Source organism: Budorcas taxicolor, chromosome 23 (assembly GCF_023091745.1).
Source record: "Budorcas taxicolor isolate Tak-1 chromosome 23, Takin1.1, whole genome shotgun sequence".
In the NCBI taxonomy this organism is placed as follows: domain Eukaryota; kingdom Metazoa; phylum Chordata; class Mammalia; order Artiodactyla; family Bovidae; genus Budorcas; species Budorcas taxicolor.
Genome location: NC_068932.1, coordinates 18292451 through 18319321, shown reverse-complemented (window position 1 = coordinate 18319321; position 26871 = coordinate 18292451). Strand labels below are relative to the sequence as shown.

The following is a 26871-nucleotide window of genomic DNA, read 5'->3' as shown; positions in this document are numbered from 1 at the left end:
GTCATAACACTTATCGGGCTTCCCAGGTGGTGCTAGTGGTAAAGAACTGGCCTGCCAATGCAGGAGACGTGAGTTTGATCCCTGGGTTGGAAAGACCCCCTGGAGGAGGGCCTGGCAACCCACTCCAGTATTCTTGCCTGGAGAATTCCATGAACCTGGCCCATAAGGTTGCAAAGAGTTGAACATGACTAAAATGACTTGGCATGCACACAAAACACTCACTCTTGTAGTAGCCACTGGATAGCTCCACTTATCCCAAACAAGACTGAGAATAAAACAGTGTCAGTTGGTGATTGCATTTTGCCTGGAGCCAGGGTCGAGTCCCCGACGGTTCAACCCCTATGTCATCCTCTCTCCTCTGAAGGCTTCTGGTTGGCCCTCAGAAGGCTGTGCTGGGTACTCCGCATCCATATTTCATCTCGCTGATCTTACCACCCCACGAGGAAGGCCTCAGCCCATTTCATAAGCCAGAAACTGAAGCACTGTGTGTGAGCGTGTCTCGCAGCTGTGGGGGAGCAGTGCTGGGTCCGCCAGGCTCATGTTCTTTTCCTGCACCAAACTGCTTTTTAGCTGGAGGTGCCAGAAAGTGGCTGGATCATTTTGTTCTCCACTTTTCAGGGTTTATCCTGCAGGAGGACTCCTGTAATTGTAGGATGTTTTTTTTCCCATGTGTGCTAAGTTGCTTCAGTCATGTCCAACTCTTTGTGACCCTATGGCAGAAACACCTAGGAGCAAGCTGGATGTGTCCCAGGGGCATACTGCTTAGGTGCAAACAGTGGAATACTAGGCAGCTGTTGGAAATAACTGAGGTAGATGGGTGCATGCTGATATGGGGAGATCTCCAAGATATATTGAGAAAAAGCAAGATGTGTAATAGTTTGTATTCTTGAGCCAAACTACCAGGGTGTGAACCTAGACCACCCCCACCCACCCCCCCACTAGCTGGGTGGCCTTGGACAAGTTATTTGACTTCTCTGTGCCTCAGTTTCCTCATCTCTGAAATGGGAATTGTGATAGGGTTTAATCTCAGTTGTTGTTTTTATTTTTTACAAAGTTTAAGTGAATTAATGTTGTTACACCAGAACTTGGCATGTGATAATTGTTCCATAAGTGTTGGCATTTATTATTTTGTGTGCTGGTATGAGCATAAAATCCTCTGGAAGAGTATTTGAGAAACTTTGCCTTGATTTTCCCCAGGGAAGTGCATCTGAGTCAGTCTGGGAGACAGTGTGGGGAGGTAGGCGTGCTCTTGGTTTTGTACCCTGGAGACCTGTGTGAACCTTTTACCACGTGTAGCTGTTACCTGCCTCACAGCACTCTGTACAGTTGCCCACCGGAAGAGCCTTTTGGTGCCCCTTAGATCTGTGGCTGCTGTCAGACCTGGGCCATCTGAGTCCCCTAGGCCTCGGGCCGGGCACCACAGAAGCCTTTTGTCTTGACAGGCTGCACCGGGATCTGGGGCTGGGCCACCTCCCTCGCTTTTTTGGAACTGCGACGACCTGCCTTCTCTCCCCCCACTTGCCAGTTGTAACAGCTGCCACCCAGTGCCTCCAGGTACCGCTGCCCCCAGCCCCAGCTTCAGCGAGGGGAGCAGAGAGTCTGAAGGGGGCTCCTGCCGCCCTGTCTCCCCTAGAGCTCGCCCACAGTCTCTGGCTGCGTGCTGGGGAAGAGGTTCTCAGAGTGGAGGCAGACTTCCTGGAAGCTTCAGGGAGCAGTCACCCGGGAAGACGGCGTGGCACTGCGGGGCTAGCTTAGGCCCAAATGGCCGTCGCCTCTTTTGCAGGAGATCCTGAAAGGGTGTGTCGCTCCCCACATGGCCGACATTGGCTCCGTGACCTCCTCGGCCTCAGGCCCTTCCCAGTACATTGCCAAGATGTTCAGGTGAGAATGCAGCCTCTGCGTTAGGAGGGAGTAAGGTGTGCCTGTCGAAAGCTCCTCGTGGTGACAGGCATTCCTCTTGTCAGCGTGGCGGGCCTTGCGCACACCGCCAGAGCAGCGGCTGCCGTGTGCGTGCTGGTCACATTCCAGGTGCTGTTGTGTCATTGTGCTCGTGAGTGTGAGCTTGCGGCCCGTCCTCTACCTCTCAGTACCTCAGGGTCCTCATCAGGCTAACGGAGGTGAGGATAGATGAGGTCTTAAATGTAAAGTCCGCAGAATAGTGCCTGCTGTGTAGGTAAGCACCAATAAATGGAAACTAGTGGTAGTTCTGTGGTTCTAGGAGATAGGTGCTGGCCCCGTTTACAGCTTGGGGAGGCTGAGCTGCCAGGTGGCAGCCTGCCTGCAGAGGCCACTCACGTGCTGGGCTGCCGTCTACACCACTGTGAGAGGGCCGGTCACAGATGTGGCCACCTCGCCCTCCCCGCCACCACGAGGAGCCTCGGAGCACCAAGGGGCCCGGATGCTGGTGTCGCCTATGGGTCTGTCTGCTCAGCTCTGGGGTGTGCTTTGGGCTCTGTTCCTTGCGAAGACCTGGAGTGAAGTTTCTGGAAGACCGAGTAGAGCTGTTCTACACCCCCACCCCACCCCCCAACTCACCTCTTTCCCCACACTGATCCCTGTTAGCCATTCTTGCCTAAAGCCTCTGAAGCTCAGCCTTGAGAGATGAACTGGCCGCAGTGTGCACAGGCCAGAAAGGGCTAGTGCCCTGCCCACCCCCGCTGCTGTGGCTTTCCTCCCTCTTGTCCAGACCACCTGTTCGTACCCCAGCTTCCTACCTCTGGTCAGACCAAGAAAGCATGGGACAGTGACTTCATTGCTCAGTGAAGGGTATTTAGTCCCTCTGAGCCTCAGTTTCCCCATCTGTTCTTGTTGTTCAGTCGCTAAGTTGTGTCTAACTCTTTGTGACCCCATGGACTGCAGCATGCCAGGCTTCCCTGTCCTTCACTGTCTCCCGAGCTTGCTCAAACGCATGTCAATGAGGCCATCCAACCATCTCATCCTCTGTCAACCCCTTCTCCTGCCCTCAATCTTTCCCAGCATCTGAGGATGGAACAGATAACCTCACAGCCTTTTCTGGAAGTGTGAAGATTATATAAATGAGATTCTTAGCCCAGAGGGCACTTGATAAATACTAGTTCTCCCCCCTTGGCCTTCCCTGGAGCCCTACCCTCACTGTGGTCAGTAGTTCCTGGTGCCAGCCATGGACTTTCGTGACCCTGACTGCCCACTCCCTTGGCAGGGCGGTGGAGGAGGGCCTGACATACAGATTCCATGCAGCATGGAGCTCTGTGCTGCAGCTGCTGTGTGTCTTCTTCGAAGCCTGTGGGAGACAGGCCCATCCTGTGATGAAGAAGGTGAGTGGGCCAGGGCAGGAGGTGGTGCTGGGCTGTTAGACCAGGGCCTCTTGGAGGGGCATGTGTCTCTGTTACGTCTGCGCTTATCCATGCTTCCACCCCACCTTCACCCACACCAAGGGCCCGCAGCAGGAGCTCAGTACTGTGTCCCCAGGAACGTGACTGGGCCAGTGTGGAAGGAACGAGAAGAGGGACAGAACCCCCCACCCCCACCCCTAATGCCTGCTTGCTAGTCTTGGCTAGAGGTGATGGTTTCAAAACTCACAGGGAATTAGTATGATTCTTCCTCACCTCTATCTGTTATGTTTTAATTCTTCAAATTTCCTGTAACAAGTGAGCATAGCATTTTAAGCAGCCTTAAGTCCCGAGGAGGTTACTAGGGCCCAGAGGAAACCATGGGATCATGAAACCTCAGGATCACTCCTCAGCTCCAGCAGCAGGTGGGGGCCCGAGGACAGGCTGCAGACCCCTCTCCAGCAGTGGAGGCTCCAGGCCTCATGGGGCCCTCCTATCTCCCCCTGATGCTGGTGGGACGAAAGGAGCCACCTTGGGAGGGCGGGGGCTGCCTTGAGAAGGCTGGTCTGGGCGCTGCCAGATTAGGTTGGCAAATCAGACCCCTAGGAGAGGTCCCCAAGGAGTGAGGCTTGCAGTGGGGCTCTGGGGGGCTATGGAGAGCCAGAAGGTGCAGGTCGGGGGGCAGCCACTCCACAGCACCTATTAATTTGCTAATAGTCCGTGTGGGTCTGCGCTTCCCAGACTTTCACATTTTTCTAGATAAACTAGAACTCTACATTTGTATGTGAAATCACCTGAGTTTTACATGTTACTAACAAATACAGAACTTTTTACAAAATCCTGAGGCATTGAGGAGGGGTCAAGGACAGGTTACTTTGGTCGTTGGTCCTTGACCTCTGAGGGAGCATAACCTGGGCTCGCGCTCCTGACCTCATCCTCTTGGCCCAGACTCAGCCATGGTCCCTGCCCTGCATGCCCATCTCACTTCTGGTCCCTTGACTCTTCTCTAGTGCCTCCAGTCGCTGTGTGACCTGCGCCTCTCCCCCCACTTCCCCCACACGGCAGCTCTGGACCGCGCGGTGGGTGCTGCGGTGGCCAGCATGGGCCCCGAGGTGGTTTTAGAGGCCGTGCCTTTGGAAATCGACGGCTCTGAGTAAGTGCGGCCCTGCCCGGCTTCCATACTAGCCCCAGGAGAGCCACATGGCTTGTTGTCCCCTGGGAGGGTGTCCACGCCCTGGGGTGACAGCTCTGTGTGCAGCGCTGGTCCATAGGAGAGGGCGGAACAGGGCCCGCGCTGCTCCTCGGCTCCAGGCCATCACCTCTCTCTCATTGGGCGTTCCCCCACTCCTCCCAGAGAGACTCTGGATTTCCCCCGGAGCTGGCTGCTGCCCGTCATCCGAGACCACGTCCGGGAAACGCGACTTGGTTTCTTTACCGCTTACTTCCTGCCTCTGGCCACCACCCTGAAGAGGAAAGGTACCGTGGGCCCACCGCAGTGCTGGAGGGGTCGGGAAGGGCTCCTGCTCCAGCATCTCAGCCTTAGGATGTGCGGCAGCCTCCCTGGGCCAAGTGGCTGCTTGGCCAGTGCTAGAGCGCCATCGTCAGTGGGGTCCGAGGCATGGCCAGGCTCCCCCGTTACAGGACCCTGCCCTGAGACAGGCAGAGAGGGGCCTCTTCTACCAAGGGAGACGAGTACACACCGATGTACACATGTGGTGTGTACTCGTGTGTATTCCCAGTACAAGTCCTGACAGCCCCCACGTCCCTCAGTGGGGCTCCAATGAAGTCAGTCATGGCAAAGCCCCCCATGGGACACAGAGTGCTCGCTGTAAAGAAAGAAAGAAAGACCCGATGTGGGCATGGACCTGTGTAGTCCCTGGTGAGCTGAACAGATTATATTCAGATCTCAGTTCAGCCACTCCACAGTTTGGTGACGTCAGGCAGGTTTATCCTCCCCGCTTGGGTCTGCGCCTCATCTGCGAAATGAGGACAGTAATTGCGATGGTGTGAGGATTAAATGAATAGTCATGAAAGCGCACGGTACTCAGCCTGCCTTGTAGAAGTTATTCAACAAATGTTGCCAACTTCATTGTCTACTGAAACAAGGTTTCAGAACAGTATATGGATGGTCCAGTCCTTCTGTGGTTTAAAAGTGTGCATGTGTTTGGAGAAATGTGACGAAAACAAGAGAGGAGGAAGGTGGGCAGGGAAGGAGTGTGGGCAGACGCTGCTTTCTATTTCACACGGGCCTTTTTAGTTTTTTCAAACAAACAGATGTTTGTTTAATAAGTGTTTCATCTATGGAGCGGAGGAATCACCCAGATTCCTTCCTCAGCAGTGGGCTTTTGGTTTGGGTAAAGATGAGGCCTGTTGGCCCGGAGTGTGCCCAGGGTCAGACTGTGTCCTGTGTCACTCTAGCAATGGACCTGGCCCAGGCAGGCAGCACAGTGGAGTCCAAGATCTATGACACGCTACAGTGGCAGGTAAGGGGTCCGCTGGGGGATGTGGGGAGGACAGGTGGGCACAGGGTTGCTGGGCGTCACCTTCCTCAGTCATCCCCTCCCTCTCCAGATCTGGACCCTCCTGCCTGGGTTCTGCACGAGGCCCACAGACGTGGCCGCCGCCTTCAAAGGGCTGGCACGGACTCTAGGCACGGCCATCAGCGAGCGCCCAGACCTGAGGGTCACCGTATGCCAGGCCCTGCGCACTCTCATCACCAAGGGCTGTGAGGCAGGTACGTGTGGGGTCAGGCCTGGCAGAAGGTGGCTGCTGTGGCGTGAGTCCTTGACCCTGTCTGACCTGCTCGTTGCCTGAGCTATCACTCAGCCTTTGCAAGGGCCTGAGTGTCTGCTGGGGACCCGAGGAGTTGATGGGACGCTGAAAACTGTCCCCTTTCTCTCTTTATTCTCAACGTGCTGGCAGTTGTCCAGCCTTTATGTGGGCCTGGTCCTTCGCTGGTCCCATAGACTAGGGTGGCCCCATTCTCTGTGCTCTGGCCTCAGCCTCTCCTGTCCCAGCGGCCCCCAGACCTCTGGTCCCATCACAGGTCCCCCAAAAGAATGGCTCTGGGCTGCAGCCCCAGTGGCTGTTGAGGGGTCATGTTCTGCCCCTTTTGTGCAAACTTTGATCTTCCTGCCAGAGGCTGATCGTGCCGAAGTGAGCCGCTTTGCCAAGAACTTTCTGCCCATCCTATTCAACCTATACGGGCAGCCTGCTGCAGCCGGAGATACCCCAGCTCCTCGGCGGGCTGTGCTGGAAACCATCAAAACTTACCTCACCGTTACTGAGCCTCAGGTGAGCTGGTGGAGGAGGGGGAGGAACAGTCTCCAGTAGGTGAGGGTTGGTTGGCGGTGTTGGAAAGGTCGAGATGCCACCCACCGTGGCTCACTTGGACCTTTGCCCCAAGAAGAACAGGGACTGATGTCCGCAGTGCCCTGGGCTTGGGGCCCTAAATAGGGAGGAGAGGGGGAGGAAGGCACAAGGGGGTAGTCCTGTGACCTGCTGCCGTTTTGTATTTTCTCTTTTGTGTATGTGTGTTTTGTATGTTTTCTTGAACAACCATCTCCTTATGTCTTTGGGCTGTCAGCTGGTGAATGGTTTTCTGGAAAAAGCCAGTGAGAAGGTGCTGGACCCCTCTAGCTCTGACTTCACCAGGTGAGTACCCCACTTGAGCTGGGGCAACCCAGGGAACCAGAGGGTGTGCTGGCAGAAGCCCTGTGTTTCTCTCTGGAATTATTTACGAATGTCTTGAGGTACTGAATGACCCAGGTCCTCCATGAGGCCTGACCGGCTCCTCCTTCCCAGAGTGGCACTGTAGTCTGCTAGGGATGGGCCAGGACCGTGGAGATGTGCTGCACAGGTTCAAATCCCAGCTTTGCCACTTACGAGCTGTGACCTTGGACAAGTTATTTATCTACTCTGAGCTCTCATCTGTAAAATGGGCATAATGATAATACTTGCAAGAGAGTTGCTATGAGGATTGAAGGTGTTGACACATGTCAAGGGTCAGGAACAGTAGCTGGGATCTTATGAGTGCTGAATTAGGTACAGACATTGATTATTCATGGGCTCCTTCGAGGCCTCTTGTTCTCCTCCCCCTGACCTTTCCCACCTCCTCTGTCCCCAGTAGTCATGAGGACACAGATAGTCTACGCCCTTCCCCAGCCTCTGCTAAGCCCCTCCTTGGTCTCTTGTCCCCGAGCAGGTTGTCTGTCCTGGACCTGGTTGTGGCCTTGGCTCCCCATGCTGATGAAGCCGCCATCAGCAAGCTCTACTCCACCATCCGGCCCTACCTAGAGGTGAGCCACGGAGGCCGGGAGCCCCGCACAACCACTCCTGGGGCAAGTGGGGGCTCCTTGCGCTGTGTGTGTTAGGGGGATGTCTTGGTCTGCTTTCTTGTGGCATGGCTGCCCTCTGTACCTGTCTAGTCCTGGACTCTTGTCACGTGGATGCCATGTTGAGGCCTCAGCTGCTCGAAGATGCCTCTTACAGAGCTGAGACCTAACTCACTCACTGGGCCCATCCCTGCCTGCCCTGACCTTCACCCCACCCAACCTCATCCCCCTGCTGCCACTCGGGCCTCATTAGGCAGCTTTAAGAGTTCCAGACACAGCAGCCCTTGTGGGCCTTAGCCCGTCCCCTACTTGCTGTGGCTAACCACCAGGCAAGAGTCAGGCCAGCGTGACCTCCTGAAAACTGTCCCCACCACTACTTGTAATAAGCAGTTACCCAGCAGCGTGAGCAGTGCCCTGGGTAGAACATGCAGGCGGTCACACAAGTCCAGGGCAGGGTCACCCAACCTCCAGAGAGGTGGCCCTGGAAGAGCAGAAGGGAGGGAGGGGGCTTCACTCCTCTCAGCTTCCCCTGCCCGGCCCAGAGTCAACCTCTCACCACCTGTGGTCTCCCTACCCTCTGGTCAGGTGTCGCAAGCTCCAGAGGACAGGCTTTGTTGGGTCCCCTCCAGGGCTGGTCACAGCTCATGTGGCTGCTCTGTGGATGTTACTGGCCTGAGTGACAGTTGAGGCGGGTGGTGGATGGGTAGGCCTCCCCAGCCTCCTTTCTCACCCTGTCCATCATACCCCTTCCCAGAGCAAGGCCCACGGGATACAGAAGAAGGCCTACCGTGTGCTGGAGGAGGTGTGTGCCAGCCCCCAGGGCCCCGGGGCCCGCTTCGTGCAGAGCCACCTGGATGACCTGAAGAAGACCCTGCTGGACTCGCTGCGGAGCACCTCCTCGCCCGCCAAGAGGGTGCGGACTCCAGGGCCCCCACTCTGCCTGAGCGTGGACAGGCAACACCGGGAGAGGACCTGCCTGGAGGCGCTTTAGGGGGCTTCCGGGGCGAAGGTGGCACTGAGGGTCCTGACTGTTGTCGCCCTGTCCCGCAGCCCCGTCTGAAGTGCCTCATACATATTGTGAAGAAGCTCTCGGCCGAGCACGAGGAGTTCATCAGTGCCCTTGTCCCAGAGGTGCAGGGTGCGGGGGGTGGGGAGATGGGGCGCATGTGTGAATGTGGCTCCTGAAGGTCTGCCGGGATCCGGGAGCACAGCTTTGGGAGTGGGGGTGGCCGGGGAGCGTGAGCGCCCTTACCTGGCCCCTTTGCCCCAGGCTGCCAGCCCTGGGGTGGCCAGCTTGGGGAGCGCATGCTAAACGGGGCTGTCCCGGCAGGTGATCCTCTGCACCAAGGAGGTCTCGGTGGGAGCTCGGAAAAATGCTTTCGCGCTGCTGGTGGAGATGGGCCATGCTTTCCTTCGGTTTGGCCCAAACCAGGAAGGTGAGGCCTGGGTGACCTGGGGCTGGGATGGATGCTCTGATCTCAGCCTGGGGAGCCTGGGGCTGGGGTGGATGCTCTGCTCCCAACCTGGGGAGCCTGGGGCTGGGATGGATGGTCTGCTCCCAGCCTGGAGAGCCTGGGGCTGGGATGGATGCTCTGCTCCCAGCTCGGGGAGGAGGCACCCCTCAGCCACTAGTCGGAGAGCTGGGGTAGTGTGAGCTGTCTGGCCCTGGCCCCAGGCAGGCTGCTCCTCTCTGGCTGGAGTTCCGCCTTCCTGGTGGGCCCACGAAGCAGCGCACACAGAGGGCTCTGCCCCGGGCAACTCCTCCTGCTCTCTGCCCCCAGAGGCCCTGCAGCGTTACCTCGTCCTCATTTACCCTGGCCTGGTGGGTGCAGTGACCATGGTCAGCTGCAGCATCCTGGCCCTGACCCACCTCCTCTTCGAGTTTAAAGGTAAACGCTATTTCCTTGAAGGCCTGGAAAGCCCTCGGGGTCGGACAATGCCCAGGAGGTCAGGACAGGGTGGCTACCAGAATGTAGAGTGGTCCTGGGAGGGAGGACGAAGAGCTGGACCTGAGCCCAACTGCCTCCCACCTTCCCTGCTGCCTAGCTCAGCCTTCCTCCTTCCGCAGGGGCCAGAGTCCCCGAGGGTAGGGGCGGGGGGAGGTTAGATCCCTTGCCCAGATCTTAGTTAGGGTTCTGCTTCATATCAACCATTGCTTATCAATCCTGAACAAACTCAGGATCCTCCTGGAACCTTACTCTCTTATCTCTCAAACGGGAAAAGCATAGCCCCTGCTCATAGGGTGGCCGAGGGACTGGAGGAGATACTCGTGGAAAGGGTCTAGTCCTTGGCCAGGCACACAGAAGCCCCTCAGGGGTCAACTCCCACTCTTCTGGCCCAGCTGGGGCCTGGGGTCTGGGCAGGTTTCCCGGTGTCCCTGACAGTGGCCCTCTGCCCCCCACAGGTCTGATGGGGACCAGCACGGTGGAGCAGCTGCTGGAGAACGTGTGTCTGCTCCTGGCCTCGCGCACCCGTGATGTGGTGAAGTCGGCACTGGGCTTCATCAAGGTGGCAGTGGTCGTCATGGACGTGGTGCACCTGGCCAAGCACGTGCAGCTGGTGGTGAGCGTCCCCTTCCCCTCGGCCGGTGGCAACATGGCCCGAGAGCTGCCAGCAGAGACCCAGTGGGGCCTTGAGGTCAGGCGGCTTCAAACGCTTTTTTAGCCACATGCTGTCTGGTGCAGCAGAAGGTTGTGCAGGATCCCTGGAGGGGCTGGTGGAGGCTAAGGGGCACAGCGCCCAGGCCACCTCTTGTCATCCCCCCACGGCCCTCCCACAGCAGCAGGGGCTCTGCAGGGCAGGGCCAGTGGGTGGGGCCACCCCAAGGCCAGGTTTCCCCTGACCACAGCGCAGGTGAGAGTGGTCCTGGAACAGAGCTGCAGCCTGGGCTTGCCCTGGGCAGCCCCCAAGCTCCCTTTGCATTTTCCCTCTTCACTGTGATCTTCTGGGTTTGAGAAGACTCCTTTGGATGCCCCTGCTGGTTTCAGGTCCCTGAAGAACCCTCTGGTGCTGGGTCCCTGGCACCCTCCTGCTGGGCACAAGGGGTGCAGCAAGCCGGGACTGTCTTCTGAGCCCACGGTCCACTGCGCCCGCCACCTCACTTTCCCACTTGCAGCGGGGTTGAGTCGCATCAGGGCTCTTGATTGCCTTTGCATCTGGCCTTGGGTTGGGTCAAGGCAAGAAGGGGCAGATGAGAGGCAGGACAGCCTACCCTCTCCTGCTAAAGCCTGCCACCTAACTGGGGCCATGGATCAGCAGAACGGCCTAGGCGGTGACTTGTCCCTGAGTGACGGGGGTCAGTACAAGCCTTCAGAGGAGCCCCCAGAGGGACACCGCAGATGACACCTGCTGGCCACACGGTTCTCAGTCCAGGCCTCATGAAGGCTGGAGAGAGGTCCAGCCAGAGATTAATACAGGGAAGCAGACAGGACGCGTGGAACCAGGGGAACCCCGTGGGGTGCGGGGCAGACAGGGCAGGGTGCCTCCTCCCCTCAAGCCTGCACTCTGTCCTGCAGATGGGCGCCATTGGAAAGCTCTCGGACGACATGCGACGGCACTTCCGCATGAAGCTTCGGAACCTGTTCACCAAGTTTATCCGCAAGTTTGGGTCTGTACCCTGACTGGGAGGGAGCAAGGGAGGAGTGGAGGGGCTTCCGTCCCACCAGGGCCGCTGCCAAGAAAGCCCTGAGCCAGGGCACTGGAAGGGCTCCGGTTGGACCCCTCACTCTGGAACACACTGTCTGTCCCCAGCACCTCACTGCTCACCTGTGTGCCCCCCTTACCCCCCAGGTTTGAGCTGGTGAAGAAACTGCTGCCGGAGGAATACCACAAAGTCCTGGTAAACATCCGGAAAGCAGAGTCCCGGGCCAAGAAACAGCGGGCCCTCCACCAGACCGCCGTGGAAGAGGAAGAAGAGGAGGAGGAGGAGCCCGTCCAGGGCAAAGGCGACAGGTGAGCCCCGAGGCCAGGTCCTGGGGACCTGGTCTCCCCCTACTGGAAGCCTGCCCAGGCCGTGCCCAGCCACCCCACCTCTCCCGGAGCTCCCTGACTTGGGGCTTCTCTGTCCTTAGCATCGAGGAGATTTTGGCCGACTCAGAGGATGAGGAGGACGAGGAGGAGGAGCGGAGTCGGGGCAAGGAGCAGCGGAGACTGGCCCGCCAGAGGAGCCGGGCGTGGCTGAAGGAGGGGGGCGGGGACGAGCCCCTCAACTTCCTGGACCCCAAGGTGTCCCAACGAGTCCTGGGTGAGCAAGAAACGGCTGGCCCATGGGCACAGAGGACAGGCTTGCCTCGGGCCAAGTTCGGAAGTAGGATGGCCTCTATGGAGGCCAGCAGGCACTCTCACCTCTCACATACACACATGGTTGTGCTGCGGGTTCCCATCCAAGGCGCAGACCTGGGCCTGGAGAGTTGTGATGAGGGTGTGAGCAGGTAAGGACTGGCCTGCCACCTCCTCACCACCTGACTCTGCCCCACCAGCCACGCAGCCTGGGCCAGGCCGCGGCAAGAAGAAGGACCATGGCTTCAAGGTGAGCGCTGACGGCCGGCTAATCATCCGAGAGGAGGAGGATGCCAACACCAAGACAGAGGAAGAGGAGGGCACCAAAGGTGGGGCCACCTGCCCCCGCAGGAGGGGCCAAGGCTGCGTGAATTTGCTTATGCAGCCATCCACTCATCTGGTCCTTCAGTCGGTGACCACCTTTGGGGAAGCATAGGTGAAAACAGATAGAAGGAGCTTATATCTCAGGCAACTTTTTTTTGAGTTTCTCAAACTTTGCTGACCACATTAAGAAATCTTTTTATGTTGTAACTCAGCTACTTATTCAATACTTCCATAATTCAAACAAAACTTTCAAAAGGCAGTACTTCCTCTCACCCTGTGTCATGCGCTCTCTTGATCTCTCTTCTGTCTGTTCTATTTGCTTCTCCTCCTCCTTTAAAAAAAAAATTTTTTTTTTTAATTCCAAGTGTAAACTTGGATGAGGTCTGGAAGCTCATCTAGAGCTTGAAGAGAGCCAGCCCCTCCCAACTTCCCACGTCACTGTCTCCTGTTGTCCAGGGGCTGCTCAGGTGTAACACCTCCGAGTCATGTTTCATTTTCCCTGTTCCCTCTCTGCACATGTATCTCTCCATGTCATGTAAGATCACAAAAGCCTAGGTCTTCTAAAATGTGCGTCTTCCTCTTTAGTTTGGTTCTCACCACCAGCACTGCAGCCTCTCAGCTAGCACGGCCACTGCTGCCTAGGCAGCTGGACCAGCCAGCTCTGGGACGCTGGACAGTCCCGTAACCTCTCTGTGCCTCGGTTTCCTCGCCCCACAGTGGGTGTAACACCAGCACCAACTTCAGAGGGTGGTTGTAAAGATGAAATGGTAGGCTTGCTGGGGGTGGGGGTGGCGACACTAATTCTCTCCTGCTCTGGCCTCTCACTGCCCCCTTCTCATCTCTATATCCCATCTCCTTGCTCCTATCTTGCATGGAATCCTGACACTAAGTGTGCCCTGCCCCGGCCCCCCCTCCATCTTCCCAGACCCTCTGCACTCTAAGATCCAGTGCAAGCCCTTCATGTGGCCTTTCCACAGTCCCTCGGCCTTAGCTGTGTTTCCTCAGAACTCCCCACAAGCCCAGGGACCACCCAGGTTCTATACTTGGGTCACACACTTCCTGTGACATTGGACTCACTTCACTCTCTTCCCTCCAGCCGATCAGTCTCAACGTTCTGCTTCTTGTGTTTTTCTTTCTTTTTTTTTCTTCCTGGCTGCACCACGTGGCATGCAGGATCTGAGTTCCCCAACCAGAGATGGAACCCATGCCCCTTGTGGTGGAGGCATGGAGTTCTAACCGCTGGACCACCAGGGAGTTCCCTGTCTAACCATTTTTTAGAAGGACTGTTCACTCACATTGTTGTACAGCCCATCTCCAGAACTCTTCATCTGGCAAAACTGAAACTCTTGTTCACATGAAATAGCAACTCTTCGCTTCCCCCTCCCCTAGTCCCTGACAGCCACCATTCTGTTTTTTGTCTGTATTAATGTGAATTTGAATATGAGCTGTGGTACCTCATATAAGGGGAATCATTCAATGTTTGTGCTTTTGTGACTGGCTCATTTCACTTCGCATAATGTCCTCAAGGTTTGTCCGCGTCATAGCTTGTGTTAGAATTTCCTTCCTTTTTAAGTCTGCCCTTGTTCTGTTGTACTTCCCTGGTGGCTCAGATGGTAAAGCATCTGTCTACAATGCGGAGACCCAGGTTCAATCCCTGGGTCGGGAAGATCCCCTGGAGAAGGAAATGGCAACCCACTCCGGTACTCTTGCCTGGAAAATCCCATGGACAAAGGAGCCTGGTAGGCTACAGTCCATGGGGTCGCAAAGAGTCGGACACGACTGAGCGACTTCACTTTCCTTTCCTTTCCCGTTCTGTTGTACATCTAGACTGCATTTTGTTTGTTCATCTTCCAGTAGTGGACATAAGCAATGCTTCCACTTTCTGACTATTGTAAATAGTGCTGCTATGATCATAAATGTACAAATAGCCCTTCAGGATCCTGCTTTCAATTCGCTTGGGTACATGCCCAGAAGTGGATCATGTGGTTTCTGTCTTTAATTTTTTGAGGAACTGCCATACTGTTTTCTTCAACAACTGTACCATTTTACATTCCTGCTAACAGTGTTCAAGGGTTTCAATTTCTTCACATCCTCACCAAAACTTGCTGTTTTGTATTTTGTTGATAGTATACATCCTGGAGTGTTTGAAGTGGTATCTCATGGTAGTTTTGATTTGTATTTCCTTAATGATTAATGATGTTTAGCATCTTTTCATGTTTATTGTCCATTTATTTTTTCGGAGAAACGTCTACTCGAGTCCTTCGACCATTTTTTAATTGGGTTGTTTGTTTCTTATTGAGTTATAAGAAGTTCTTTGTCTATCGTGGAGTTCAGTTCAGTTCAGTCGCTCAGTCATGTCCAACTCTTTGTGACCCCATGAACTGCAGCACACCAGGCCTCCCTGTCCATCACCAACGCCCAGAGTTTACCCAAACTCATGTCCATTGAGTCAGTGATGCCATCCAACCGTCTCATCCTCTGTCGTCCCCTTCTCCTCCTGCCTTCAATCTTTTCCAACATCAGGGTCTTTTCAAATGAGTCAGCTCTTCGCATCGGGTGGCTAAAATATTGGAGATTCAGCTTCAACATCAGCCCTTCCAATGAACACCCAGGACTGATCTCCTTTAGGATGGACTGGTTGGATCTCCTTGCAGTCCAAGGGACTCTCAAGAGTCTTCTCCAACACCACGGTTCAAAAGCATCAATTTTTCGGCACTCAGTTTTCTTTACAGTCCAACTGTCACATCCATACATGACCACTGGAAAAACCATAGCCTTGACTAGACGGACCTTTGTTGACAAAGTCTTGTCTCTGCTTTTGAATATGCTATCTAGGTTGGTCATAACTTCCCTGCCAAGGAGTAAGCGTCTTTTAATTTCATGGCTGCAATCACCATCTGCAGTGATTTTGGAGCCAAAAAAGATAAAGTCAGCCACTGTTTCCACTGTTTCTCCATCTACTTGCCATGAAGTGATGGGACCGGATGCCATGATCTTAGTTTTCTGAATGTTGAGCTTTAAGCCAACTTTTTCACTCTCCTCTTTCACTTTCATCAAGAGGCTCTTTAAGTTCTTCTTCACTTTCTGCCATAAGGGTGGTGTCATCTGCATATCTGAGGTTATTGATATTTCTCCCAGCAATCTTGATTCCAGCTTGTGCTTCATCCTGTCCAGCGTTTCTCATGATGTATTCTGCATAGAAGTTAAATAAGCAGAGTGATAATATACAGCCTTGACATACTCCTTTTCCTATTTGGAACCAGTCTGTTGTTCCATGTCCAGTTCTAACTGTTGCTTCCTGACCTGCATACAGGTTTCTCAAGAGGCAGGTCAGGTGGTCTGGTATTCCCATCTCTTTCAGAATTTTCCACAGTTTCTTGTGATCCACACAGTCAAAGGCTTTGGCATAGTCAATAAAACAGAAATAGATGTTTTCCTGGAACTCTCTTGCTTTTTCAATGATCTAGTGGATGTTGGCAATTTGATCTCTGGTTCCTCTGCCTTTTCTAGAACCAGCTTGAACATCTGGAAGTCCACGATTCATGTATTGCTGAAGCCTGGCCTGGAGAATTTTGAGCATTACTTTACTAGCATGTGAGATGAGTGCAATTGTGCAGTAGTTTGAGCATTCTTTGGCATTGTCTTTCTTTGGGATTGGAATGAAAACTGACCTTTTCCAGTTCTGTGACCACTGCTGAGTTTTCCAAATTTGCTGGCATATTGAGTGCAGCACTTTCACAGCATCATCTTCCAGGATTTGAAATAGCTCCACTGGAATTCCATCACCTCCACTAGCTTTGTTCGTAGTGATGCTTTCTAAGGCCCACTTGACTTCTCATTCCAGGATGTCTGGCTCTAGGTGAGTGATCACACCATCGTGGTTATCTGGATCATGAAGATCTTTTTTGTACAGTTCTTCTGTGTATTCTTGCCGCCTTTTCTTAGTATCTTCTGCTTCTGTTAGGTCCATACGATTTCTGTCCTTTATTGAGCCCATCTTTGCATGAAATGTTCCCTTGGTATCTCTAATTTCTTGAAGAGACCTCTAGTCTTTCCTATTCTGTTGTTTTCCTCTATTTCTTTGCATTGATCGCTGAGGAAGGCTTTCTTATCTCTCCTTGCTATTCTTTGGAACGCTGTATTCAAATGGGTCTACCTTTCCTTGCTTTTCGCTTCTCTTCTTTTCACAATCTTACACTATCGTGGAGAGTAACCGTTTATCAGATGTATGATTTGTAAATACTTTCATATCCTCCAGGCTGCCTTTTCATCCTGGGACCTTCATCTTTGACACACACAAGTTTAACATTTTTAATGGAGTTTAATTTATTTATCTTTATTTTTGTTGCCTGTGCTTTTTGTTGGTTCATGCCTCTTTATGTGCCCACACGTGAGGAGGAGAAAGATTCTCAAGTAGGGGAACTGGCAGTCTTCCTTGCGAAGTGGAGTGTACGCAGTAGTGCCCGGCTCCCCAGGAAACCTGGCACTTTCTTAGAGTATCCAAAACAAAAGCTGTATTTACTTTAGAAGTCAGGTCACCACTTCCTAGAGGGGCTCTTGTCCAGGGGTCCCAGGATGGGGAGGAGGAAGGGGCGGGAGTCAGGATCTGGTCCTCCACAGGATGTCTCCTGGGGCTGCAGTTGGCAGCCCCTGCGGCCTGACGAGCCGGGAGGAAGCAGGTTGAGATCTGTGGGCTTTGGGAAGATGGAGTAGGGAGGTCCCTGCGTGATCACAGACCTCTCTCTTTTTGGCTCCAGGGGAGGATGAGGAGATGGCTGACCTCATGGAAGACATAGGCGTCAAGAGTGTGAGTAGTAATTCCTGGTGCTAGAGGGCCGGGGCCCTAAGCCCTAAGCCTTGGGCCTCATAGCTTCTCGCCATCTCCCTGCTCCACAGAATCAGCCTCCTTGCTCCCTGACTTCTCAGTGGAGCACTGGGGGTGCGCACAGCGGGCAGTCTGGAGTGTGCGATGGCACGGCCAACCCCTTTGCAGGGCATGGGGGGTGTTTGGGTCCCCCGAAGCACCCCGTGCTTCCTTCGGGGTTGGCTGCGCTGTCCAGCCGAAGGAAGAGAGACGGTCCCTTATCGCTCCCCTGAGGGCATATACTGTGCAGGCAGCAGGGGCAGTAGCCGGCCTCCATGCTGCCACGGGCCGGCTCCTTGTGGGGTCGGGTACCTACCTCTGGGGAGTGCCGAGAGCCCCACGTGTCACCTCGATCCTCCCAGGAGGTGGGGACGCTACCATTCCTGTTTCCAGAGGGGGCTACAGTAGGCAAGCAGCCTGCCCAAGGTCACAGGGGTTGTTAAAAGTGTAACCCCACGTCTGCGCCGCCTAGCTGTGTGACCTTGCCTGGTTACTTGCCCTCTCTGAGCTTCAGTGTCCTTACCTGTAAGTGGGGGTCGAGTGCTTGGCAGGGAACCTTTTCTGCTAATGCACGTTACGAGTGCTTTTACTGCTGCCATTAGCGAGTATGATCACGTCCCCTTGTTCATGAACTTTGCTTGTTGCTTCTTTATAGAAAAAGCGCCAGAAGCTTAAGCAGAAAGAGGCTGATGACGAGGAGCTGGAGATGCCCCCTCAGTACCAAGGTGAGGCTTCCTCTCTTCTCTGTTGGAGCAGGTACCCTGTCATCTGCACGAGGCTGAGTGTGTTGCAGGCAGAGCCAAGAGATTGCAGGGCCTGGTTGCACTCAGGTGACACCAGCAAAGTTTGCCTGATACGTCACCTAAGACTGGGCTGAGGACCAGGGGGCCTGGGGGTTAGGAGATCTGTGTGCAGAACCCCCAGCCCTTCTGGGAAGCCCCTTAGCCTCATCCCTTCCCCACCCACCCAAGGTTTTCTGAGACTTGCAGCCCACCCTTCTCCTGGGGCGTGTCTCCTATATGGCCTTGAGTCAGGCCAGATTAGTCCTGTGCTGAGGGTGGCAGTTGAGAGGCCTGCCCAGGGAGTCGCTCTGTACAGTTGTTCCTGAGCTCCTGGAGTAGGTACTAGAGGTACCAAGGTGGCTGCCCAAAGCCAGAGGAGGTCTCACCTCTGCCTCCTTCCCGCCAGGCAGCCCCTGCAGGGTCCCTGCTCCCAGACCCTTGCTCTGCATCTGGAGGTCTAAGGGCTGGTGTGGGAGGTCCCCAATCCCAGTAGCAGATGTTTGCTCACAGCCCCATGGCATCAACCAGTAGAAGAATGCCGAGGCTCCTTCCACTTCTTGGCCCGACAGGCCACATCCCAGCTCACCTCCTCTGCTCTAAGAAGGTGTGTGCAGAAGTAGTAGTAGCATACAGCGCAGCAGGAGCCTGGGTTCAAGACTGCCTGCCCAGCTGCTCTCAGCTGTGTGACCTTGGCCTGGTCACGCTACCTCTCTGAGCTTCTGGCTTCTTACCTGTAAAGGAGGATCATCTGGGTCATCTCAGAGAGGTGTCCTCAGTCAGCACTCTGGGATTCCATCCGTGACTGTGTGGAAGCCCGGACTGGAAATGACACCGACCCTGGAAGCACTTCAGTCCTGAAGCCTCAGTTTTCATGTCTGTACGATGGGATGAGAGCTGCCTCTCTACCTCACGGTGTCGATGGGAAGCTGCACTGAGATCCAGCCTTAGCGCCTCATTTTACAGATAAGCCTAAGAGGCTCCAGGAAGTTAAGAGTCTTGCCTGGAGTTGAAGCCCAGTCTGCCTGATTTCAAAGCCTGTGATCTTTCTTCTAGAAAACATGGAGAAGGTCCAGTTTGGAGAGTATGCACTAATTTATGTTAGTCGAGAATATATATATTTCCCAGAGGTCACTGGTAGGTTTATGTGGATTCGAATCAGTCTGAGGAGCCCAGTGGTCTGATTGTCAAGTCACCAGACAGTCCTTTCTCGAGGATGGTCTTCGTCCTCTTGCTAGGGGACAGCCATCCGGTCCTGGCTGTGACTTATCTCACCAGCAGCGTTCTGAGAAGGTGCCTGTCGCCTTCTCCCAGGAGGAGGTGCCCGGGCCTTGCCTGACTCATGGCCTCTGTGTTCCCCCTTTAGCGGGAGGCTCTGGCATCCATCGCCCTGTGGCCAAGAAGACTATCCCCGGGGCTGAGTACAAGGCAAAGGTAAGAGCTGGGGGCAGGGGAAGGGCTCCCCTGCTAGGGGCTTGGGGACGAATGCCCATCATCACCCCAAGAGGCAGCTTTTGTGGAGCCAGCAGGAGGCCACACCGAGGGGCACACAGACGTCTTGTGGTCCAGGCCTTTGCTGGGTGGCCATCTCGGGGTGCAGGAGTTCTTGGGCACCACCTGAGGCAGAGAATGATGGAAAGGGAGGACACGGCCTGTCACATCAGGGGCAAGGGTGGAAAGGGAAACCCACACTCCCGATTGACTCTGTTTCTCTGGGTGAGCAGAAAGCAAAGGGTGACGTGAAGAAGAAGGGTCGGCTCGACCCCTACGCCTACATCCCCCTCAACAGAACCAAGCTCAACCGCAGGTACGGTGTGTGCAGGCTGGGGTGGCACGTGCTCGTTACACTGTCCACTCAATTGCTCAGGTCTCTTCCAGTTTTCTATTTTTACTTGTTCACGGGCACCTTCAAGTATTATTGACTTGAACTGCTCTATTAAACACAAAGGGCATGGTCTGTGCTGATCACATGCTGCCCACCTCCTGGCAGTGCCCCTTCTCCCTGTTCAAGCTGGTCAGGGTCGGGGTTATCTCTTGACATTAAGGGAAGGGGGACTCCCTGGTCTCAGGGAGACGTGACCCTCCTATTCCTCGTTCTTGCCAGGAAGAAGATGAAGCTACAGGGGCAGTTCAAGGGCCTGGTGAGAGCTGCTCAGCGGGGCTCCCACGTGGGACACAAGCTCCGCAGGAAGGATCGTCGGCCCTGAGCCCCAGGGCCCCCTCCTCCCCAAGCTGCTCTGTGGTCCAGCCTGAGGCCCTTTTCAGCCCCCAGGCTGCCTTGACACCAGCTCCAGATGCTCCTGTCAGCAGTGGAGCCTGGACTGAGTGACTTGTTGGAACCAGGCTTGGGTCCCAGAGGTGCCCTGGATTTTGGAAGCTCCAAATGAGAATCTATCTCCCTTCAGAGATGCCCCTGGGGTCTGGAGATGGGAATGTGGCTTTGTCATCGCCGAGTGGCTAGTGGGGCATCTGTGCTTTCCATCCAGAGTGTTTGCAAACAACAGAGTAGATAGATGGTCTTCCTTTCCTCCACCTGCTTGTAGCCCTGTGGCACTCAGCCTGGCTGCAGTTCTGAGCGTGTGAAGTTTGCTTTGACCAGACATAGAATAAAGATGCAACACCATGTGTGGTCCCTAGAAACGCCGTGTTTTATCTCCTGTCTCCCTCAGGTATAAGAACAGTGCCTAGTCATTGGCACCAGTTGGCTTGACTGCTTCCCTACCAGTTTTGGTACCCAGTCTGGGGCATAGCATGATAGCCCTGGGTCAGGCTTTGGATCTTGACCCACCTGTTTGAGATCTTCCCAACTTCCAACTAACGTCCCAGTTAGAAGGTGACATTTGGAGCGTCCAGAGTGGCAGTGAACGGTCTGAACTTGGTCTGCAGAGCCGTGCTCGAGCACCAAGGACTCAGACTAAAGGAGGAGTTGTAGCACTGGCTGCCCCAGCCTGCCCCAGGGTACAGGTTGCTCCCAGCAGCTTTGTTCACTGACTCAGTAGGGTGTTTACTGAGCCCTTGTGTGCCAAGCACAGCCTGATCACCTACCCTCCTCATCCTCACATTCTTTTTCCCCAGACAAATGGATCAAGCTGTGGTATGAAGCGCAGTGTGTTTCCCACTGTCCAGCTTTTGTTGGTTTGGAGCAGAGAAGGGAGTGGTGCAGGGCTCCCATTGCTCCTAAGACCGTATATCCCGTCAGCCCAGGATACTCCTTGTGCTTTCCCAGTAGGAATCAAGATGCAAAGAAGCACACGCTCTTTCCCACCCCCAGGTATAAGGAACTATGCTTGTCCCCTGGCATTGGATTGACAGTTTTTCTTATCTCAAAGTCTCCACATTGGAAATGGCTCCCAGGAGACCCTGTGCACCATTCCTCTCATCCTCTCAGGGAACTCATGTCAATTTGATCCACTGTCCCCAAATTAGGGCCTTTCTTCTGATTTGGGGCCAGGAAGCTGAGAGGAATCACACGCTGCCCAGAGGTGGCGCTGTTGACATGTCTTGTTCACAGAAAGTCTGGAATTGGAGAGGAAGGAAGGTCAAAAGAGGTGGCTATTAGGTTTGCAAAGGTGGTCTAACCGTGACACCCTTTGTTACACTTCTGGACACAAGGTGGGCCAAATTAAGCCGGCCCAGCCCTTTTCTGTTTCCATTCTCAGGAATGCAAGCACATGCAGTAGAAAGTGTCACGTGAAATAAGTATGGGTAGGATTGCCCAGCTGCCCGGGATTGATGTCTTAAAATTTGAAGCAACTTGCTTACCATGGTGTATTTTCCTAGGAGCTTTGTTTCTTTCAAAAGTGGAAAGAACAGGTGGCCTAGAAAGGTAGATGTTAGTGATATGTTAAACTCCATATCCTTTGGGAAGTACGCTTCAAATGCAAATTATCTTGATGCAGAGGCAAGAATTAATCTTGCTTCAGAAACTTCAGGTGCTTGAAACATCTGTTAGGAAAGGCAGTGCTGCTTTTCTCTGTCTATGGGGAGAAGGAGAATTGGGCATATTCATCAGTGCAAGGCTCATTTGATTCCAGGGCAACTGGAACAGTGGAGGCCATCCCCCCCAAATTCAGATTTACTACGTTAATTTTGTTCTGCTTTTGGCAGTGTCAGAATCTGAGACTTTGGGCTTTATTTTCTGGGGTCCATCCTCAGAAATGGAAGACAACTCTGACTTCCGACTATACTACAAAGCTACAGTAATTAAGACAGTATGGTACTGGCACAAAAACAGAAATATAGACCAATGGAACAGGACAGAAAGCCCAGAGATAAACCCAACACCTACGGTCACCAAGTCTTCGGCAAGGGAGGCAAGAATGCATAGTGGAGAAAAGACAGTTTCTTCAATAAGTGGTGCTGGAAAAACTGGACAGCTACGTGTAAGAGAATGAAATTAGAACATTCCCTAACACCATACACAAAAATAAAATGAATTAAAGAACTAAATATAAGGCTAGTCGCTCTAAAATTCTTAGAAGAAAACAGACAGAATACTCCAAGACCCTTTTTGACCCACCTCCTAAAGTAATAAAAATAAATGAGACCTAGTAATTTAAAAGCTTTGGCACAGCAAAAGAAACCATAAAATGAAAAGACAACCCTCGGAATGGGAGAGAATATTTGCAAGTGAGGTAACTGACAAAGGATTAATCTCTATACAAGCAGCTCATGCAATTCAATATAAAACAAAACAATCCAAAAAATGGAAGATCTGAGTAGACGTTTATCCAAAGAAGACATAACAGATGAAAAGATGCTCAACAAACACATGAAAAGGTGTTCAATAATCATTAATTATTGGAGAAATGCAAATCAAAACTACAATGAAGCATCACTGCACACCAGTCAGAATGGCCATCATCAAAATCTACAAACAAATCAGCTATATCCCAACACAAAAAGTTAAAAAAATCTGCAAACAACAAGTGCTGGAGAGACTGAAGAAAAGGGAACCCTATTGCTCTGTTGGTGGGAATGTAATTTGATACAGCCACGGTGGAGAACAGTATGGAGATTCCTGAAAAAATAAAAATAGAACCCCCATATGGCCCAGCAATCCCACTACTGGGCATATACTCTGAGAAAACCATAATTCAAAGAGACACAGGTACCCCAGTGTTCACTGCAGCACTAGCCAGGACATGGAAGCAACCTACCTACATGTCTATTGACAGATGAATGGATAAAGCCGTGATACATCTAAATACGATGGAATCTTATTCAGCCTTAAACAAAATTAGCTCATTTGCAGTGATGTGGATGGACCTAGAGTCTGTCATACAGAGTGAAATAAATCAGGAAAATAAATATGGTGTAAGTTGATTCAGTCATGTCCATCTGTGATCTGTAGCCTGTCCATGTGATTCTCCAGGCAAGAATACTAGAGTGGGTTACCATGCCCTTATCCAGGGGATCTTCCTGACCCAGGGATCGAGCCTGCATCTCTTGTCTCCTGTGATGGCAGGCAAGTTCTTTACCACCAGTGCCACCCGGGAAGCCCAAATACTGTATATTTATTTATGCAAATATATGGAATCTAGAAAAATGGTACAGATGAGCCTATTTGCAGGGCAGGATAGAAAAGCAGATTCAGAGAACAGACATCTGGACATAGTGGGGGAAGGGGAGGGTGGGACAAATTGGGAGTGAAACACTGATGTATATACACTACCATGAGTAAAATAGCTAGCTAGCAGGAAGCTTCTGTTTAGCACAGGGCGCTCAGCTCTGCTCTGTGATGACCTGGAGGGGTAAAATGGGGGTCGGGGTTGGGAGGGAGGCTCAAGGCTGCGGAGATCTTTGTATACATGTAGCTCATTCGCTTTGTTGTACAGAAGAAACTATCACAACGTTGTAAAGCAAGCATACTCCAATTTAAATTAAGCTATGATGAAACATAAAAAAATAAAAAAGAAACGGAAGACAAAACATACCCACCCTGACTGCACCGAAACAGCAATGCTTGTGCTGGCCATGAATTTGGCATCATTCTGGGGATTTGCAAAGGCAGTCCGCTCGTATCCCCTATTAACAACGTTCTGGACACAGGTGGGTCAGGTTAAAGCGACCCTCCCCCTTCTTGGGAGATGATGTATCTCAAGATGGCCTCAGCAGGTGTGGTAGTGGCTCTGCCCACAGTTCATCCCTGGCATAGGTTATCTTATTAGGTCTTTGGTGCTTTTGCAAGCCTACATCTGTCCACATGCTTGGTCCTGTGTTTTTCTCTGTTGTTTACAAGTGAGAAAATTACTTAAGGAATTAAAGTAGCCCCTGTTTTCATTTATCTTCATTGCATATGTTTCTTCAAAAGGCAACTTAGAAAATTGGAGTGTATTCTGTATTTCACTTATAAGTATTAATAAAGATTTGGGAATTCCCCAGCAGGCCAGTGGTTAGGACTCCTTACTTTCAATCTTGAGGGCTCGTAGTTGAGGAACAAAGATCCTACAAGTTTTACAGCTCGGCCAAAAAAAGTAAAGAGTCACAGAAGTTATGAAAACCAGTATGGAAAAAACAGAAAGGTGAAAAATGGGCTAGAATCCTTCTACCAAATTCTCACTGTTAATCCTAGTATATTTCATTTGTTTCTAAACACAGGGCTTTTTTCACAAAAATAGAGTTTTAAATTACAAGTTTATATTCTAAGCTTGCACTTGGCTATCACAAAATTTTTACCCTACTGAGGTATAAACATTTCATAAGCATGTTTTCAATGTCCTGGCTTAAATATCTGCCTGGTAGATGTAGCTCAATGTACTTAGAAATGGTCTTTGAGTCCATAAGTATGTTGTTCCTTGATGCCCTCACTGGACTTCCCTGGTAGCCCAGCTGGTAAAGAGTCTGCTTGCAATGTAGGAGACCTCGGTTCAATTCCTGGGTTGGGAAGTTCCCCTGGAGAAGGGATAGGCTACCCACTCCAGTATTCTTGGGCTTCTCGGGTGGCTCAGATGGTAAAGAATCCAACTGCAATGTCGGAGACCTGGGTTCGATCTCTGGTTTGGGAAGATCCCCTGGGGAAGGGCATGGCAAACCACTCAGTATTCTTGCCTAGAGAAATGCCACGGACAGAGGAGCCTGCTCGCCCATAGCCCGTAGGGTCACAAAGAGCTGGACAGACTGAGCAACTAAGCACACAGCACAGTGCCCTCACTAGACGCTGGGTCATGTGCAAAGCAATATTTAGAAAGTGACACGATGACTGCTCCTTGTTCTATTTTTTGCTAGACATTATTATGAATGGATAGATGACTGTGCTCCAGAAAATTACCCTGATTTGGAGCAATGTGAGCTGGCTTGCCATTTCCTGAAATCATGCTTAATGTCACTGCTGCCATTAGAAATACTCACCAGGGTGTTAGAGCCTGGCCAAGTCATCCAGGTCCAGGAAGGTTTTATCCCATTTATAGCTGTAGTCAGTAATGAGTAAATGTTGATTAAGAAAGTGGGTGAGGGTATAGTGGCTTGCCACTGCATACGCAGGCTGCATGTTCATCCCCGTTGAGTTCTGGATATCAGCTTTGCAATCTAAAATCAGCCTTGGGACTTCCCTGGTGGTCCAGTGGTCGGGAATCTGCCTGCATATGCAGGGCACACTAGCTAGACCCTTGCTCTGGGGAGATCCCACATGCCGAAGAGCAACGAAGTCCATGTGCCATGACTGCTGAGTCTGCTCTACAGCCCTCGGGTCGCAACTGCTGGAGCCCGAGAGCCCTAGAGCCTGGGCTCTACAACAAGGGAAGCCACTGCAGTGAGAAGGCCGCGCACCACAAGGAAGAGGAGCCCCCTGCTCGCTGCTACCAGAGAAAGCGCGCACACAGCAGCAAAGACCCAGCACAGCCAAAGATAGAAACGTGGCTCAGCCACTAAGCTGTGGCCGACTCTCTGTGACCCCACGGACTGTAGCCCACCAGGCTCCTCTGTCCATGGGACTTCCCAGGCAAGAACACTGGAGTGGGTTGCCGTTTCCTTCTGCAGGGGAATCTTCCTGACCCAGGGATCGAACCCGCACCTCCTGCATTGCAGGCGGTCCTCTTCTATTGCAGGCAGATTCTCTACCAACTGAGTCATGAGGGAAGGTCCGAATGTTTATTTATAAAAATAAATAAATTTAAAATCAGCGTTGATTAAAACAATAAAGGAAGTAAAATCAGAGTTGATAGGTTCAGTGAAGTAAAAACAGACTCACAAGAGTCCTAGTCAGAATTGCCACTTATTAACTCATAACGAGAATAACTGCTACAGGGCCGGAGACTTGGTGTCATGGTGACCGCTCTGGACATACTGTCCCCTGAAAAAGGAGTCAAAATCAGAGGCTTCTGTGAGCGTGAAACAGGCAAGGGAATCACGTGAGTGATATGTTACTAAGGTCATTGCTGTCCTTGGTGTATGGGATATAAATACTGCCCATTGGGTGCCTCTCGGATCTGTGTACCACTGCACAACAGGCCCAGTCCTTCCTCTCTGGTATCCTCTAGGCTCTTTGGACCCACTTACCTTCTGTCCAGAAGCTTTTCTGAGATTTGATTTGCCTCCTGCCTTCTTCACTTCGGTGCAGACTGAAGGGTTTGAATTCTAGAGGGCAGCCTGATTTCCAGATTCCAGGGATGTCACCCTGCAGACCTGCAGGTTCCAATTACAGAGCTGACACAATTTTTATCCAGACATTCAGAGAGGGTCTGAGGCACTGTTTATAGGCAGATGGATTTATGAACCATGCTAGAAACAGCTTGTACGGTCCAGTGGCTCCTCTGGAGGTCTTGCAAGATCTTGAAAAGTCTTGTTTTGCCCTAGAATGGTTGCTCTGCCATAGATCTCGGACTTGAGGCAATTGAACCTGAAGTACATCCATGGCCAATAACCCTCTGTTATAAAACAATCATAAAAATGACGAGGCACAGTGTTACCCCAGCAGATTTTTACGCGGCTGCCTGTATGCGTGTATTGATTGGGTCGCTGTGTGATAATACTTATCTAAAAATGGC

At 52.6% G+C, this 26871-nt stretch overlaps 1 protein-coding gene and 1 long non-coding RNA gene across 2 annotated transcripts in view; one reads left to right on the top strand and one right to left on the bottom strand.

Moving 5' to 3' along the window:
* The window catches only part of RRP12 (ribosomal RNA processing 12 homolog), a 29063-nt gene extending 8553 nt beyond the window's left edge, over positions 1-20510 (top strand). The window contains exons 11-34 of the mRNA XM_052661223.1: positions 1443-1554; positions 1784-1881; positions 3179-3293; positions 4319-4461; positions 4663-4784; positions 5727-5791; positions 5880-6042; positions 6448-6602; positions 6895-6962; positions 7513-7606; positions 8397-8555; positions 8693-8773; positions 8973-9078; positions 9424-9531; positions 10047-10204; positions 11158-11249; positions 11432-11593; positions 11713-11885; positions 12121-12249; positions 17002-17051; positions 17764-17833; positions 19254-19321; positions 19612-19694; positions 19992-20510. Of these exons, the coding sequence (XP_052517183.1) occupies positions 1443-1554; positions 1784-1881; positions 3179-3293; positions 4319-4461; positions 4663-4784; positions 5727-5791; positions 5880-6042; positions 6448-6602; positions 6895-6962; positions 7513-7606; positions 8397-8555; positions 8693-8773; positions 8973-9078; positions 9424-9531; positions 10047-10204; positions 11158-11249; positions 11432-11593; positions 11713-11885; positions 12121-12249; positions 17002-17051; positions 17764-17833; positions 19254-19321; positions 19612-19694; positions 19992-20094 (2677 nt within the window). The 3' untranslated portion in view covers positions 20095-20510. The remainder of the gene's footprint in view (positions 1-1442; positions 1555-1783; positions 1882-3178; positions 3294-4318; positions 4462-4662; positions 4785-5726; positions 5792-5879; positions 6043-6447; positions 6603-6894; positions 6963-7512; positions 7607-8396; positions 8556-8692; positions 8774-8972; positions 9079-9423; positions 9532-10046; positions 10205-11157; positions 11250-11431; positions 11594-11712; positions 11886-12120; positions 12250-17001; positions 17052-17763; positions 17834-19253; positions 19322-19611; positions 19695-19991) is intronic.
* LOC128068078 (uncharacterized) lies at positions 12321-18720 on the bottom strand. Its single transcript, XR_008201437.1, has 3 exons — positions 18622-18720; positions 12518-12575; positions 12321-12340 (listed from the first exon to the last, which is right to left on the bottom strand). It is a non-coding gene; the product is annotated as an uncharacterized LOC128068078 (long non-coding RNA).
* Positions 20511-26871: the final 6361 nt, after the last annotated feature.